The 17,747-nt window shown below is 40.3% G+C and overlaps 1 protein-coding gene across 1 annotated transcript in view; it reads right to left on the reverse strand.

The window, feature by feature from the left end:
* Nucleotides 1-17,264, reverse strand: part of LOC306976238 (mitochondrial intermediate peptidase-like) — a 45,925-nt gene extending 28,661 nt beyond the window's left edge. The window contains exons 1-15 of the mRNA XM_079574136.1: nucleotides 16,854-17,264; nucleotides 15,852-16,025; nucleotides 15,557-15,645; nucleotides 15,308-15,394; nucleotides 14,740-14,803; nucleotides 14,244-14,426; nucleotides 12,811-12,967; nucleotides 12,687-12,735; nucleotides 11,141-11,201; nucleotides 8,843-8,895; nucleotides 8,428-8,581; nucleotides 6,361-6,438; nucleotides 2,519-2,726; nucleotides 176-285; nucleotides 20-94 (exon numbers count right to left, since the gene is read on the reverse strand). Of these exons, the coding sequence (XP_079430262.1) occupies nucleotides 20-94; nucleotides 176-285; nucleotides 2,519-2,726; nucleotides 6,361-6,438; nucleotides 8,428-8,581; nucleotides 8,843-8,895; nucleotides 11,141-11,201; nucleotides 12,687-12,735; nucleotides 12,811-12,967; nucleotides 14,244-14,426; nucleotides 14,740-14,803; nucleotides 15,308-15,394; nucleotides 15,557-15,645; nucleotides 15,852-16,025; nucleotides 16,854-17,003 (1,692 nt within the window). The 5' untranslated portion in view covers nucleotides 17,004-17,264. The remainder of the gene's footprint in view (nucleotides 1-19; nucleotides 95-175; nucleotides 286-2,518; nucleotides 2,727-6,360; nucleotides 6,439-8,427; nucleotides 8,582-8,842; nucleotides 8,896-11,140; nucleotides 11,202-12,686; nucleotides 12,736-12,810; nucleotides 12,968-14,243; nucleotides 14,427-14,739; nucleotides 14,804-15,307; nucleotides 15,395-15,556; nucleotides 15,646-15,851; nucleotides 16,026-16,853) is intronic.
* Between the last annotated feature and the right edge of the window lie 483 nt (nucleotides 17,265-17,747).

Here is a 17,747-nt window from a genome sequence, read left to right on the forward strand (position 1 = left end):
ATATATTATCCTCTTGTACCTGTAGTTGTGCGTCAGCCGCGCCGCACACCTTCTTGGACTCACACAGCCGGGCCACCATACTCTCCGGCAGCGGCTGAGGACACAAACGTGCGGCGTTAAAAACCCTTTAGGTGCAATGATGCCAACAGAGGGATATAACGTAGAGGTGACTTACCTGTCCAGTTTCATAGTGGCGAGCGAACTGGCTGATGACCCTGTAGTCTGTAGCAAAGTACTCCATCAGGATGGACGGCACTTCTGCAAAGTCTGTCGCACATCTTGTTCCTACAGAGCAAACGTTTTAAGTATTGTCACTATTCACACAATAATACATGATAAAAACTGTATTCAACATTTTAAAGGGATATTTCAGAGCTTCATATCCTAGTGTGGTAATCCTGAGTGTTATTGATTTCTGGAGATATGTTTTTTTTTTTTAATTATTCATGCAGTCCTTATATTCGAAGAGTTTAGTGGTGTTAGGCTAGTGCTAGGCTAGTGCTAGGCTAGTGCTAGGCTAGTGCTAGGCTAGTGCATGTCTATGGTAACTAGTAGCTTGCATTTAAAACAGTCTGACCCAAGCACAGAGCACCTGAGGAAAATCACTTACAACACCAAACCACGGGTATAAATTTCTGAGTTCACTGAATCATTTTTGAAATACAGCCATTTTGTATTTAAAATAACTTATATTTGAGCAGCATCAGCTTCCTGGTTGTAAGCTAAGCAGCGGCGGAGCGATCTGAGGTTACTGGATCTACAGTAGTTTGTTTACTTTCTACAATCAGGCAACGTTTGGAGGACGACCCCATGATTTTGAAGAAGGTTTTTAATGCAGGCTACTAGTTACCATAGACATGTGCTAGCCTAGCACTAGCCTAGAACTAAAAAAAATCTTCAGAAATCAACAACACTCCTGGATAACAAGGAAATGAGGCCCTGTTTCAAAAATCCTGAATATCCCTTCAAGTGCCTTGTTTGCTAGGTTTGTAGGACTTGGAGATAGAGCTTGGATCTGTAGCCTTAGTGTAAACTAAAACTATAACTAAATAAAAATGAGCCACATATCATTTAAATCCAAAGGAACAGGTTTGAGGGAAAAGCTCCACAAATATGATTATAATAAATATCACAAATGCAAAGTTAACTAAATTCATCAACTTTAGTCGACTTAAACGAGACTAAAATGGAAGAGAATTATTTGACTATTACAATCAACAGATCAACTTTCCTAATTAAATTCAAGCTATTTGTAAAGGAGTGAAGAGACCAATACATCAGTCGATAATAAGTATAATACCCGCTCTTTAAGGCCCAGTTGACGACGTTTTCACAATTTCCCTTTTGCTCCGGTGCTCAGTAGTTGTTAAGGAGTTTATTGATCTAGTGTTGTGTTCATGATGTAAATGCACGACATGACCTGAGACTAACACGATCCCATGACAGGTTTGACGGTTAAAGCTGATCCAGATCCTTCCTTGGGGCTTTTACGTCAACAGCTCCTGCATTAATATCACTCCTGAAATTACACACTAATCATTTTTAAAATGACGCTTCATTCAGGCTTTCTATAATACCTTTGCATGCTTCAGGATTAGCATTTCATGTTTTATAACAGCGGGCATTTTCTAGTGAAGGCAATTTGAAGGCAACCTCTGAACCCCCGCCTTAACCGAGCTCATGTTCTACAGTTCGGCTTTAGCCAAATCTAAAAGCTTCTAGACTGGAGCTTACAGCCGATAGGCCAGTGTAACACAAAGACCTACAAGACCTTGTGTTGTCGCCGTGTTTTTATCACATTTTTTAAACATGACACATAGACTTTTGGCATTTTTTGTTGCTCTTTCTTCTCTTTTCTGTTGTCACGTTTTTGTGACTTTTTTGTTGTGTTTTTGTGACTTTTTGTCACGTTTTTGTGACTTCTTTTGTTGCTTTTTTGTCATTTTTTGGGTCATTTTTTAATCATGATTTTGTGACTTTTTTGTCACGTTTGACACTTTTTAGTCATTTTTTTGTGACTTTGTTGCTGCTTTTTTGTTATTTTTTTGTCATGTTTGTCACGTTTTGGTCACTTTTTGGTCAAGTTTGTCACTTTTTGTCAGGTTTTCAACACTTTTTGGTCATGTTTGTCACTTTTTGTCAGGTTTTCGTCACTTTTTGGTCATTTTTTGTGACTTTTTTGTTGCTTTTTTTGTCACCTTTTTATTGAGTTATTGCTGCTTTTTATGTCACTCTTTTGTGGCTTTCTTGTTGCTTTTTAATCACTTTTTAGTTGTGCTTTTGTCGCTTTTTTACTGTGTTGTTGTTGCTTTTCTTTTGGTCGCTTTTTTAGTCATTATTTTGTGGTGTTTTTATCCTAATTTTTGCCGCTTTTTTCAAGAAACCTTTAGATTTGGGTAAAGCCAAAGTGGAGTAACTGTGTTCGGTTCAGAGACTCAATTGTCCTGGATTAAAGCCACGGCTCACTCACGGCTCACTCACGGCTCACTCACGGCTCACTCACGGCTCACTCTGTCACCTGTGACGTGCTGGTAGCGGGTGCGTCCCAGCATGGAGTGCATGGCGTGTCCCATCTCGTGGAAGAGGTTCTCCATCATCCCCGGGGTGAGCAGGGCGGGCGCTGAACGGGACGGGTGGGGCAGGCTCAACATGAGGACCACCACAGGCAGCTGGTACTCCCCCGTGTCCTGGCACCGCCGGCCCCCGCGGATGGTGAAGTGACAGTCCTGGAGGGAGGACAGAAATCTGAATAAAATCATGTGAGGATCTACCAAAAACTAGAAAAATCAGAACACAGAACATTGGTTTATTGGTTTACTTTAGGGCGGCAACTAACGATTATTTTGGTAATCGATTAGTCTGAAGATTATTTTCATCGATTAATTGCTTGGTTGTGAAACGCACATAGAAATTGTATTTTTTCCCCACTTTTTCCCACATAAAGCTAAAGTGGAGCCGCTTGAGGACGTGTTGATGGAGTAAACTTAAAGTGAATGTTAGGAGGAGCTTAATGCTTTAAAAAAGTCACTACGGCTGAACTTGGTTTGCCCAAAGCTGCACATGAACACAAGCACAAGTTTGTGTGAACAGGCCATTCTTCATTTGAAAGCTAAGAACCTCCAGAGTTCAACCACTGAGCTTTAATAACTGGATGCACAAGCATTGATTTGGACTTTATTGGAGACAGGAGTTGGGATTGAGGAAGTTTATTTCCAAACTAGTTTAAACAATAGGATCTGGCAACAATAAGAGTGGAGCTCATTCTGCTTTCTGATTGGGTAATTGTGAGACACAAACCCATTATATTTATGAAATGTACAAAACACTCTATATACCCTCACTTCAAAACAAAGTCCTTTTTCCATTAGAAATACCGTATTTTCAGGACTATAAGTCACACTTTTTTCATAGTTTGGCTGGGTGTGCGACTTATACTCAGGTGCGACTTATACTCAGGTGTGACTTATAGAGTGGGGAAAAAAAGTATTTGGGCAAAATCCAATACAATGTCTATGTGAAACTGACCAAATACTTTTTTTCCCCACTGTATATCAAAATATGTAATTTCACATGTTCGTTATTTTCACAATAACACCCGCTAGTATCTTCTACTACTGTACCACTGAAAATTTTTAAAATATCGAGTAGAGTAGAAATAAAGTTTGGAGTGTGTGAGAAATTTGTGAGGGACTGGCGAAAAGCAGAGGTTACTCTAACAGCAATGAAGAAAACAAAAACAAGAGTGAACACCGTGCTGCCGGAAGAGGCTTGTCAACGGTGCAGTTACGCCTCCATGCCCAGGTAGTTGCAAAGGCTGGTGCAACTTAATACTCTGGAGCGAATTATAGCCCAGAAAATACGATACTACATTTTTGTGTCATTTTTGCCCTTGTAGATTCTGACTCAGAGCCTAGGGAACTTATTTTGGTTAGGGGGTGCTGAAGGACAAGATTGCCCTGAAAAATGCTTTTTCTGTGCTTATTTCCTATTTAATAATATGGCTTGTGATACACAAACCATCCACCAGGGGGTGCTGTAGCACTCTCTGCACCCTGGGTTCCCACGGCCTTGTTCTGACTTGTTGTTTCAGCCCTTATTTAATTAGATTAAGGTTCTTGAGTCATCGTCTGTACTCTGTAGTTGAAGTGTAAGACGTATATTTAGTGCAAAAAGTTTGTAATTGGGTGAAATTTACAGAAAGTGAAAACAACTGTCTTCAACTTTAACTCAAGTAACAAAAATTGCTCTTAGCTGACCACAAGGGGTTCGTGGCCAAGCCGAGGGAAAAGGAAGCTTGTTATGGGAATCACAATTTTCCACTTTTTTAGGCATCAACATTTATCACACACAAATAACGTCAGAATCTGGTCCATATGGATGTTTTGACACAGAAAAAAGTCCAGTAGAAATGAAAAACAGGCACTCAGGTCAGTTTCCTCCCAGTCAAAGCTAAGTGAAAGTGCTCCTTTTAGTGTGTTTATCAAATCAATTCCGTATCTTCAAACGGAGCCAAACCTGCACCAAACTAAACTCTGATAGTGTTTATCTGATGCACTCAGCTTAGTTTACAGGAAACCCCTTCCAAGTATCTACGTGTCGTCTGAAATGTAGGCACAGAAGCCTCATCTCCCGCAAAGCACCGGGCTGTTGATGGCGCACTCAGATGCCCCGTCCCGCCGTGATCCGGTTGATATCGCTGCTGCTGGTGAAGCCGAACAAAGAGGAGACTATACCGACTTTTGACTTTCATGGGCAATGGGACGTACTCAGGTTGGAAAGTCTGTGCCGTTGGGAAATAAGCCTAGTATTTAGTCAGGGGTGTTGGAGTCGTTTGGGTCGAGGGTCATAAATAATGGCTTATACTTATTGTGCTTTATCAGCCTGTGTCACACATTTCTTAGTGCTACATAAAGTCATTATTCATTCACTCCACATTCAATGGCAGTAAGTTATAACAGCCGCCCTGGGGCAGACTGACCATTTACCATGTGGCTATAATATGCTGTTTATAACCTGATCTCATATTATGTCAGTGCCCTCTGCTGGACACGTGTGGAATTTTTTCCTTTTTTTAATTTAAGCTGCCCCCTAGTGGCAAACTGGTTATTTCTTTAAAAATCCATAACTCTGCACAGGAATGGGCTTGAGACCATACTCAATTAGTTAATTAATGCTCCTCACACCACCAAAAGTAAATATCAAGCATTGGCTTAAATGACTTGAATTGAGGAACTGTGTCTTGTTTTGAGGGGTTTTCACTCATTTAGACCTTTTTCCTGTTCTGACCAAGATTATTTTGCCAGTTTGAGGACATTTCAGATGGTTCTATGGTAAATCTCGCATGAAATAAGAAAGTAAAACTGCCAATGGGACAAGACCATTTTTCGTGCCCCATTGGCAGAGAAACTTACTTGAAATAAAGGCGAAATGTATTGAAACAAATCAGAAACCTCTCAGAACAAGTGAAATAATCGAGGTGAAATGCCCAACTAAATCTTAACTAGTCAAAATAACTAAAATTGGGATTATCATGCTCAAACTGAGACATATAAACTAATCTAGTAAATTGCTTTTTGCAGTTGCAATGTCCTAATGTGTAGAATGAGCTCAGACCTGTTCACCACAACTGCCTCTAAAATCCTGCACTGTCACTCAAAAAGGTGTTCAGGTCTTAAGTGCCGTCATGCACGAGCTTGATATAGAAGCTGCAGTTACACGTATGACCTGAGGTGGCAGTAGTGAGTTTAAAATGGCCAACTTGCATCTAGCCTCTCTAAATCATCTTCACCTTGACACATGTGCTATAAACCGAAGCATTGGGAATCAGAATCAACCAGTGAAATGCCAAGATACAGTATTATGCAAGAACCAAGGAATGTGGGGAAATTAGATTTTAAGAGAAGGCAATTTGAGCACTGATATGACCATGTGTATGGAGCACTTCCTGTCAAAAGAAGATGCCACCCCCTCATGACATCAGCAGGTGGAACAGAGCATTTTGACCTCTTAAGAAGGAACAAACTGAATATTCACAGCTACGCAAGTCTCAGTATGCTTTGCGATAAACAAATAATAAAACAACACTATAACATGATCAAAAAGCAGATCAACATTGGCCGTTAACTTTATGTCTTATTTACACTGGAAACAGAAAAACAGCGGCAGATAAAAGAGGCGTCCTTGTTATTCGCCTCTGAGACAGTGACCCGATGTTGAACTTGGAGAGCGAGCCGTGAAAACCGCCTAAACGCTAAATTAGTATTAGTCATGTAAGTTTGCAGTGCTGTTGGGCGTCAGCGGCGAGGTTGGCGCTCCAAACTAAACACAGTGTGGCATTGTGGTTGCCAAACAGTTGCGCACCTGATGAGGTTTATCCTGGCGGTGAAAAAAGTCACAGTAGATGTATCCCAGTAATCCCTCGGTCTCATGTACCACGGCCTTAAAAGAGAACACACGGATTAAGCCACATCACACACAAAGGCAGAAACGTAATACTCACACTTTGAAACTCACACTGCCCTACATTTCACCTGGGGTAAAAAAAAACTGCATCTGGAGTAAAATACTAGCTACATTTTAAAGCCACACTGCAGAAAATTCCAGGTCATGTGTCACAAGTTTCACCAATTGTTGTAAAAGTCAAAATGGACGCCGATGTACTCCTGGTATTATTACGCCTTACAATATAGTTCCCCCTTTTATCCGCTTAGAAAATCCACATTGTTTAATTTTGTGTAACTATACTTGGATTGTGTAACACTTCACGTAACCATATTTAAATCGGGAAAACGTGGAAGAGCTTGGTAGCTTCTATCTTCACCTCGTTTGGAGCGATAGAGGAGAGGAGGAGAGGCTAAATGCTAACGCCGTCTGTGCTGTGTTTACGTGACTGAGGACACGCGTGAAGACCAGACAGGTACACATGAACTCGTCTAAGCTCAGGTAAGAACATATCTCAGTATGTAAAAACGGTGGCCTATTCCTTTAAGCTTCATGTTAGTGTAGCAGCAACATCTCCATGGAGACGAGCTGGAGAGGTCCCATCAGTCAGGTCTGAGGAGGCGAGCTGCTTTTTTACATATAACAACTCAATTTTATTCTTGCTTATTTATATTTCATGCAGTTTGGCTCATGATGTTTAATGAGCAAACTAAACAGCAAACTGTTGTTTATCCTAAACTATTTAGGATGAATCCAATTAGGTTCATTAGGTCTTCTAGTAATGATGCAAATATGTGACCTGTGTGTTATTTAGGTTGAACACCTTGTAGGTTAGCGCTTGTGCGTCACAGCAAGAAGGTCACAGGTTCGATTTCCACCTGGACGGGGCCTTTCTATGTGGAGTTTGCATGTTCTCTCCATGCCTACGTAAAGTGTGGGACTGCCCCTTACCGGTTTCCCCAGCGGCATCAAAGGATGAAGGGACTAGATGGAGTATTTTCCGCCCCCCTGCATGTTCCAGCCATGTCCTAATGTGTAGAATGAGCCCAGACCTGTTCACCACAACTGCCTCTAAAATCCTGCACTGTCGCTCAAAAAGGTGTTAATTAATATAGAATAAGCTTAATATAGAAGCTGCAGTTACGCGTAAGACCTGAGGTGGCAGTAGTGAGTATAAAAATGACCAACTTGCATCTAGTCTCTTCAACCTTTTAACCCCCACCTGAACCAAGCACATTTTCTCCAGTTTGGAATTACCCTAATCTAAAAGCTTCTTGAAAAAGTGTCAAAATAGCATAAAAAAATGAGATGAAAACAAAACAAAGAGAGAAAAACGCCACAAGGGGGTAATAAAAAAGTGATATAAATGTCACAAAAATGCAAAACAAAAAAAGTGAGACCAACAAGGTAACAACGAGGAGGAAAAATATACTTTTAAATCAGTTTAGTAGATCTTAGCTTTTAAATGAGGCGTCACATTACGCTATTGCAGGGTTGCAGGTGACATCACAGTATTCTAAAGGCCTATACTATTGTTCAGAGGAAAAAATATTTTGTCTTTGAGGACATTTTTGGTCTTGCACAGAGAGATCATGGACCCAGTGGCTGATATTAATGATCATTGTTCTAATCCATTTTCTTTTTAGCTATGACTTGTGGAAGTGTAATGCCGTTAATAGGAGAAACAGGCTCCTGCCCCCCCACTGGTCCGGTGGCATCATCATATTCTAGTACCTGCAACCCACCAATAGACTGTAAGCTCCAGTCAAGAAGCTCGTAGGTTTGAGTAAAGCCGAACTGGAGAAAATGCACTCATATAAGGTGGGGGTTAAGAGGTTAATTTACAATCTACAAACTGGATCTAGGATAATTTGTCATCAAATTATTTTAGAGGGAAAAAAACACTGCAGCCTTTGTGAAAACCTCACACCTCTCACTTATAATCTCTATTAGCTCGGGAAATGAACAGCTGGCCTGAACACGCACCAGTTTGCGCACGTCCTCGCTCCAAACCTCTCCCGCTCTGGGGTGCTCCGACATGAGGGACACTCCGTACAGCTGAGAGAAGAGATTGTTCAGACCCTCCATGCAGGCGCCCAAAGACAGGTATGGACTGTACAGGCTGGGCTCGATGTTGTATCTGCAAAAACCCCAAACAAATGTCAGAAACTAGACGGGAGTGGGCGTCATGAATACACCACTTCTTTTGTTTTTTACAGCCTACAAATCTGAAACCTTAAATAAGTAAAGACATATTAAACGCCACACAGAGCTACACCCTGCTCTCCTATTGTGCAGAGGGACACACGAGCAGAGGGCGGTGGAGTGGAATATGAAATCAGATATGGATCAGCCTGACTTTATCCAACAACGATCGGGTGAAAGGAAAACAAAGCCAAACCTCTCCGCACGCATGACGCCGCTCAGGTACGGATGGTCCCAGGGCATCAGCTCCTGTAATTAGATTACCACACAAAACTTAAATGGATGAGGACCTAAGGCAACAACTGACACAGAAAAACGCATTTCAACCCTTTCTACACAGGAAAATTAATAAAAACACAGTCACAGCAAATGACTCGTATTGAGTCAATGACATCGCCGAAGGAAATGCACCCAAATCTAAAAGCTTCTTCTAAAAGCTATATGCCAGTGTAACGTCTCATTTGAAAAGACCAACAAAACTGATCTAAGCGGATCTTTTTCCTTGTGCTATTGTCACTTTTTTCCCCATAGCTTTCTGAGGCTCTTTTGTCACTTTCTGTTGCATTTTTCCCATTTTTTCCATCACTGTTTGGACTTTTCTTGTTGTTTTTTTTGTTACATTTTCTACGTGTATTTTCTGGCGCTTTCATCCTCATTTCCATCTGTTTTTTTGTCGCTATTTTGACACTTTTTTAAAGGAGCTGTTAAATTTGGTTAATGACAAACCGGAGGAAATGCGTGGTTAATGCTCAAAGATGATATTTTTAATGCCACAAACACATGAAAATAGTACATATTTCATTTCATAAGATTTGCAAACAGAGGAATGAAGGAAAATGTCAATATTCAAATTAAAGGGACTATACAGAGTTTCAAAATGTTAAAATCATGTATTTTCCTCCCCCTACATGTTCCAGCCATGTCCTAATGTGTAGAATGAGCTCAGACCTGTTCACCACAACTGCCTCTAAAGTCCTGCACTGTCACTCAAAAAGTTGGTCCGAATTGCCACCATGCACGAGCTTAATGTAGAAGGTGCAGTTACGCATAAGACCTGAGGTGGCAGTAGTGAGTATAAAATGACCAACTTGCATCGAACCCCTTTAAATCGGGGGACACAACGGGCAACTCTTGTTGATTAACTTCTGCTGTAAAAAAAAAAAAAAAAAAGCTTCTGATTTAATGCTAGTTGGAATCTAACTTATTATGAAATATGTAAATCTTAAACATGTATTAGAAATGAAATGAAATGGTGGAGGGATCTTCAGGAAGCGGTCCAGGGATCGCAACAATCATCCAGCTCACCTTGGTCTGGATCGACTGCTGATCCTGAGCCAGTGCAGGCTGGATCTGGGCATTTTCTTTTCATTTGTGAACCTCGAGTTGTGGAACTGGTGCCTCTCTCCTCAAGTGTGCATGAGTGGGTGGATGTGTGAGTGCAGAAAGTGTGTGATTGAGCAAAGTGTGTGATGCAATGAAATTTTAACTGTAAAATTCTACGAAAATATATACACTACCGCTCAAAAGTTTGGGCTCACTGACATTTTTTCAGTGTTCCTTTCTGTTTTGTTCTGTTTTTTTCTGTTATCAGAAAAGAACTGATAAAATTAAGTTAATCAGAAATACAGTCTAGACCAGGGGCACCTAAAGTGGGGCCCGCGGGCCAAATTTAGCCCGCCGGAACAATTATGTTGGCCCGCCAGAGGGTGACCTACTTTTGTGCCGCATCTGGTTAGTATTAACTCTTTCCCATTCATTCTCAATGGTAAATATGGGCGCAGTACACTTTTTGGCCACCTGCGTCAAATTGGGGGCGCTGTTTCCCTCCTTTCACAAAGTTAAGGAAACACTGTTGTAGTGTCTTGGTATTTATCAGAGCATTGTATTACTGCAAAGGCCATTGAGATCAACAAATGATAAAATTTTACTTCTAAAAGAGTTGATGCTGAACTGACAAGTCACTGTAGGTGCTGTAGATACAGGTGTTTTGCAATATATCGCTACAATAATTGATTTTGTTCTAATAAAACTTGGCTTTTGCCATAGTTAACAATTGTTTTAATGTAGCATGTTATTTGCATAGATAAAATCAAATGCAAGTGGATACCGAAAAATAAAATAAAGTATTATAAAATGCAATTACATGTGTTGGACATCGCCGTGTTTGGCCCGCGACCCACAGGCACTTTTTCATTTTGGCCCTTGGAGACAAAAAGTTTGGGCACCCCTGGTCTAGACATTGTTAATGTTGTGGGCTATATTTATCCATATAGAGATCATCGCTGCTCAAAGCTCATCACTTTTCAGAATGCTTTGTGGTTCACTTTGGGTTTTCTACTTTTTCTCTCTGGACATTCAGACAATACAAAATGGCGTGACTTTAACATAGTGAATCGTGTGGACAATCGGACACAGCCCAGAATGAAGACTTGAGCCATCTTTCCACATTTATTAAATTAAATAAACTGCTTGTGGTTTAGTGGTTTACACTTACAGCGTTACGAGGGTTGAGTTTTGTCTTCATATCCTTCATCATCCTGAAGTCTTTTGCAGTTCTGTAACACAACAGAAAACACATAAATATAAAGTTAGGAGCGAGTCACTGAAGGCGTTTGTTCTACTCGGGGTCAACAGGGGCTAAAGCTGATCCCAGCATGCATTTGGCTGAAGGCGGGGAAACACCCTGGACAGGCTGCCAGGTTAACAGGCTTACGCTCACACCTGGGGGGTATTTAGAGGCTCGCTTTCACCTCTCCTACATAGCTTAGGACGCTAGGAGGGATATGAGGACATATGGGGGAAGAGGCTGTCACACAAACAAGACAGACAGTATCAAACTCCAATGTTGCTTTTACACAATTTAGAATAAAGGCTCTTGGATAAAACTCAGCCTTTTCCACGTTATACACGACAATAACATGTCTTTAAAGGGAAATATTTTGCTAAATCAACTTTTGAGCTCTCAACCAGGTTACAATGTTGTTCCCTTGTCAAAAACATACAGTACCTGGAGTAATATTTTGCTTTATTCAGGCAGATTTGAGCTCCATTGTTTGCTTTAGTTGTTTCTTCTTCTACTGCTAAGGAGCTTCCTGGTTTTGCTGCGTAATAGATCCCAGAGGTTTCCCACACATTCTCAAAAGTCCATGAATCATCACTGGACTTGTTCTGAACTGCATCCCAACAGGGTTTATTACACCCTCATTGATTTATTATTGGGTAAAAATTAAACCTTGAATAAAGTTGAATATTTTGGTCATTCCCACCGCTGCCTGCAGAGGGAGCGCCTCCTTCACTCAGAGATAAAGACCAACAAAGTTATTGTTTATAAAGTGCCTTTTCCAGACACAGACAAGAAGAAAATACATAATTTTAACATTTTTAAACTCCGATGAGTCGTAACTATTGAAGTAACTGTACCTTTAAATAGTGTTTTCGTACAGTACTTTTTATTTCTTCAAAGTGTAAAATTATAATGAACTATCTGTACTCTTCCTTCAGTAAAAATAATTGTAACTTTTTCCACTGTGAGTACGGTAAATATTTAAGCAGCGAATGCTTCATTTTGATAAATAAAATGGATGTAGATCGTCTCGTGTTCCTTGTTCTTTACAATGATTTTGTTATTCTATATTTTCGGCCATTTATTTGTTATTTTCTTTGGAAATATCACGATTTGCACATGATTTTTTCCCACAATTTATGGCGTCATTGAAAATAAGTCAGACTTTTTCGCTCAAACAGTTACGCAGTTAATCACAGTGCTTTTTTTTTTTAAACTTTTACTTGAGTAATTGTTTGGGTCATTACTTTTTATGTCTACTTGAGTATACCCATCTCTGATTGTAGTTTAGCATGTGCAATGTTGCCATATGATTCTGTGACTGGAATAGGTCTGTGTCGCCACCTCCTGGTCAAAGTGGGAGGTACATTACAGTAGTGACAGGTATAAGCAATAGTAGGGACACTGTATAGGCTTTTGGAAAGTGCAAACATGACATAACAGGGTAAAAAATGTTGGCAGCATTAAGAATACTCACTTGTCTGACAATCTGTCTGTTAAAAGCTGAAGAAAACTCATCACCATCTCTGAAAAACACAAACAGAAGTTGACATCACTACAATAAAGTAAAGATGAACCTGCAGATCTGTGTTGAGACTAACCCGGTGTTTTGGCCATGGTCCCCTTCAGCGCCCGGTGCCCGTACGACTCGTAACCCACCAGTTTGGCCAGTTTATGTCTGCACCTCAGCAGCTCCTCCAGACAATTCATCAGGTCAGCATTTGGATAGAGGTAGATCCGGTACGCGATCTCACGAATCTTACAACAAAAGATAAGACAAAATACAGACATTAAAGCCTGCACAAAGAGGCACGTTTGGCACATCTCCCAAAGTAACAACACACAGGTATTTATTTATGCATTATTAACATAGACAGAGCATGAAACCCACTCATTGATTTTCAGGAAAAATGTCTGATTAGTCTCTGTCTGGCCTTTAAAATCTATATTTGACATAAAAGTGGGAAAATGGGTAAACAGAAAGACGATTTTTCTTGTGCAAACAGAGGGTCAGGCATAAGGAAAATACATACAGTTCACACAAACCAAAAAGCCTTAACCTGTTATCTGCCATCTTAGGGTTAGAGTAATGTTCTCCAATTATGCATCCAAATCTCAAAGCGTATTGACAGGAGAGTTTACCGCCTATATGTCAGTGTGATACCTCATTTGAAAACTAAGACCAAGTCTATTTTCTAGAAAAATATGTCTGTGTGACTGAAACATAAGTATCACATTTACTGTTCCTAATCCTAATCATAACCCTAACCCCTAACCCAAAACCAGGGGTGTCTAAACTTTCATCATTGAGGGCCGCTCGAATAATGAAGTGTATATGATGTGGAGGGCACTCAGTTGAAAATTTCAACTGAGTTCATTTAGCAGTTTAAACTCCTGCCCCACGCCTTTATTTAGGCTTAGAACCTTAAAAAACAGCTGTTTCGGACAATAAAATGAGGTTATAGTGTAGAATTATGAAACATGACATAAAAAGATGTGTGCCAAATCAACAAGAAGCCTGAGGGCCACCCAAAACGGATCCCAGGCCGCGTTTGGGCACCCCTGCCCTAAACCTAAGGCCCTGATGGGGGGGACGGCAAGTAACAGGTTAACATGGTCTTGGTGGAAGGTGGCAGTGCTGCTCACCACTACGCCATTACTCCAAACATGCATTCCAGTGAGAAATATTTATGGATTAAGATAAGAAAACATGTTTGTTTTTTTAAGTCTGCTTATGCCAAACTAACGGCTTTTACCTGAGTATCCCTATATATATATATTTTTGTTTTTTTGTTTTTAGTGTGCAGAAGTGCACAAATTTATTTGAGCAATTTTACATTCATCTTATCTTCCAAAATTCATACAGTGTGGAAGCTCAAAATGGAGTCGGCTGAAGCAATAAGCTTATAAGTGCCGACCCCATATATACAAGTCCGCTCAAAACTACCCTCAATGTGTAATTGAAAAGCCAGATTTGAGCAACATCGCACTCTGCAGGCCAACAGTGGAAATGTTTCTTCTGACAGCGTCTCACCAAGTCATCGGGGGAGTCTGCGTGAAGTCCTGAGACCTGGATGAAGCTGCCCTCGCTCGCAAAGTGGATGTGGAGATGTTCGGGGATGGCGGTTCTGGCAATTCTGTTCGGCATGTGCGACCCAACCAGGAACTCATTGTTCAGGTCCAGGAGCTTCACGTGGAGAGCAACGGCCTCTTTTCTCTGCAGAGTTTACAGAAGTTCAATGCTCACATTATTGACAGTCATACAGAATATATTAGGCTTTACTGGGGCCTTTGAAGCACATGTGGTTTTTCATAATTGGTCACAAAAGTTTGAGATTCCTGTCTTTGTGTCAATCTCTTACATAAAACGATGAAATCGAAGAGAGTACACTTGGTTAGGATTAACATTAATTGCATCACCATAATATCTATAATATCATAATATCTATAGAATGACAGGTGTGTACCAAGCCATCCTATTACCAAGTGATTACTGTGCTCTAAATTACTCTTAGGTATCTAAAACCTACCAGTTTGTCATCCAGATGGATTCCACTGATCTCAAAGTCAAACATGAACAGTTCGGCCACTCGCCTGCAAAGACAAGATGGAAACAAAACTGTTAAAACACGGATATTAGCCTTGTTACAGCTAAAATGTACAACACTGAGGACTGACAGTGAGGAACATTGGGAGTAGCATGGATGAGTGGCTTAACAAAGAGTAGTTCAGAGAGATTAAAACAAATATCTAGATAGGCTGTGTTGCTTTTAGTTTTCCAATTTACATTTTAAAATGAAGATTCAGTTCACAGAGCAGATTGTAAACATGTCCAGGAGGCTGAAGTTAATATTTTACAAAAGTCTAGTGTTAGGGATTAAGGCCAGGGTAAAAGTTAGGGTTAGAACAATGTAGGGGGCGGGATTATAGCATGACTGGATTGGAAGATAGAAATATGTGTCTAGGAGTGTCATCCTTTTAGAAAACACTAAATGATGTACTGCTAAATTGATGCATAATCATTTCAGAACATGTTTGTAGAGGTCAAAATAAATGATGTGATTTGAAAATTCTGTGGACACGGGGGAAAAACTGTACCTTGTGTCGGGGTCCAGCTTAGACACAACTTCAGGATTGTCCAGCAATCTTTTGAGGCTCTGACATAATTCAACGTTAGTGTTGAGCCTTGGAAGAAAAGAAAAATGACAAAGATATACATGCTTTTTGAATCAACTGCTAGTCAAACAAATCGTCAGCATATATTTATTTAATTATTCATTCAGAGCATTTGAATATATTGTTTTACATTAGCGTAGCTCTACTAAGTTATTATTCATAGTTTCTTACTTCTCAACAACGGTGCCAATCTCAACACACGTCCTCTCAGCAGCTTCTCGGAAAGCAGGGTCGGGATGAGCGACTTTCACAAAATCTGCCTTTAAAAGACCAGCAAAAATGTTTAAGTGTCAAAATATAGACATAATATACTGTAAGTAAGATATCATGAAGGCAATAAAATACATTGATTTATAAGTTTTCCTATAACACTAACATCGTCTGGAGCCAGAACTTTCCTCAAAGAGAAAGACTCAATATCCTATGTGAGTTTGTAAAAATAATGCAACAGTGTAATTGAACTCACGAGATCGGCCACTTTACACAGGCCGTCGGAGAGCTGGTCAAAAGACTCCACTGTGTCCACGCCCGGGGGACATGTACAGGCCTTGTTCAGCAGCCGCTCCGTGTTCTTGAGAGCTTCCCGCGTGGCTACCTGAAAACCTGCAGGACAGTTGAGCTCTGGCACCCCAAACAAGCCCTATGGACAGAAGAACAGGAAATAACATGGAGTAATCATAATACACTGATATTGAGGTTAATAGGATTGTACTTTTTTTGTTTGTTAATGCCATGACTGTTTATAAAAGGCTCAACTCAATCTCGTTATAGTATGTGGATACATCATGAAAGTGCAGACACGAATGGTTAAAGACGGACATGTAACTCTTTTGCTGCTGCCTCTTGGCCAGGACACAGAGTTTGTAATCCCACTGACACACTTCCGGGTTTTAAATACAATCATAATAAAAATAATAATGGTGTCTGCATTAATAATAACGCATCGGTTTTATAAAGCGCTTTTCTGGACACTCAAAGCTCACTCATGGCACATGGCATTATTCATTCACTCCATACTTGGTGATGGTAAGCTACTATTGTAGACACAGCTGCCCTGGGGTAGACTGACGGAAGCGAGGCAACCAGTCTGCACCATCCGCCCCTCTGACCACCACCAACCACTCACTCACTACATTCGCTTGGCTTCCTGTGTCTCCCATCCAAGAACCGACCAGGCCCTGAGCATTGGGACTAATAAGAACTCGGTTGGGGACATGACCTGGGATTTTTTAAGTGAGCAGATTAAACCATTGGATCTGGCAACCCAAATCTCCCAGTTCTCTGATTGACGTCATCAGATAAAAAACAAAAAGTAAACAGAAAACTTCTACATCTTTTAATCATTTAATTGAAAGTATTTCCCTTATATCAGGGCACACAAAATGTAATATAAAAAATGCATACACAATCCACACAATGGACGTCGAAATTAAATAAATAGCAGTAATGTTATGGTATAATTGCTCACCACATTCTTCTCGAAGAGGTCTTGTTTTCGGTGAGGTTTGGTGTTGAAAGCTGCTCCTACGGGGGACCAGGTTGTGACATTTCTCCCAAACTGAGTCCTTAAAAAGCCTCTGTGCTTTATGAGACACAGCAGCCTTTTGACCGCAGACATCTCTGAAGAACTATCTGTCCCAACTGAAACAGCTGCAGTTTCTTGGAATTAACACGCACGTATAGACGGCATTGCTATACAAGCGAAGACACATAACCTTCGTAAATATCCTAGTTCTTTTCCCCCCCCAATCGTTTTCCTTTGATACAAATGGGAATTTTAATCGCTTCAAAGCTGGAGTGTACCTGTCAACCCCATAGCTCACATGCGACCCTTCCGCTGCTGTCAAACATTAGAGGCGGCATTTTCGGTCAGAATTATAATACAAAATAAATATCGAATTATAATACAAAATAAATATCGCACATCTGATTCACATCTGATTTACATTTAGGATGTGCTCATGCTGAAAATATAAGCGCTATTTTTATTAAATGTCTAGCTCGGTAGTTAACGGTGTTTTTGTGTCGAAAGTGTGAAATGTTTGATAAATCTCTAGGTCACGCTGTCGCCCGCCTCTGTCGTCATAAAGAAGCGACGTATATTTTATAAACAAACATTAAAAACAACAAATAAATGAATAAAAATGAAATTGTCACCAACTGTGCAATCCATTGATGAACAATAAAATATGCTGCTGCTGAGAAGTAACGATTTAGGGCAGTTCAAATAAAAAATGCAGTAAATATTTCACATTTTCGTATTTGCCAGTTTTGTGGGCAAATGCCTTTGAGAAATACACGAATTTACTGTAACTATTATGCAGTATCTGACATGTAAATAACACAAACAATGATGATGAAA

The sequence above is a fragment of the Gobius niger genome (assembly GCF_951799975.1).
Source record: "Gobius niger genome assembly, chromosome: 1".
NCBI lineage: Eukaryota > Metazoa > Chordata > Actinopteri > Gobiiformes > Gobiidae > Gobius > Gobius niger.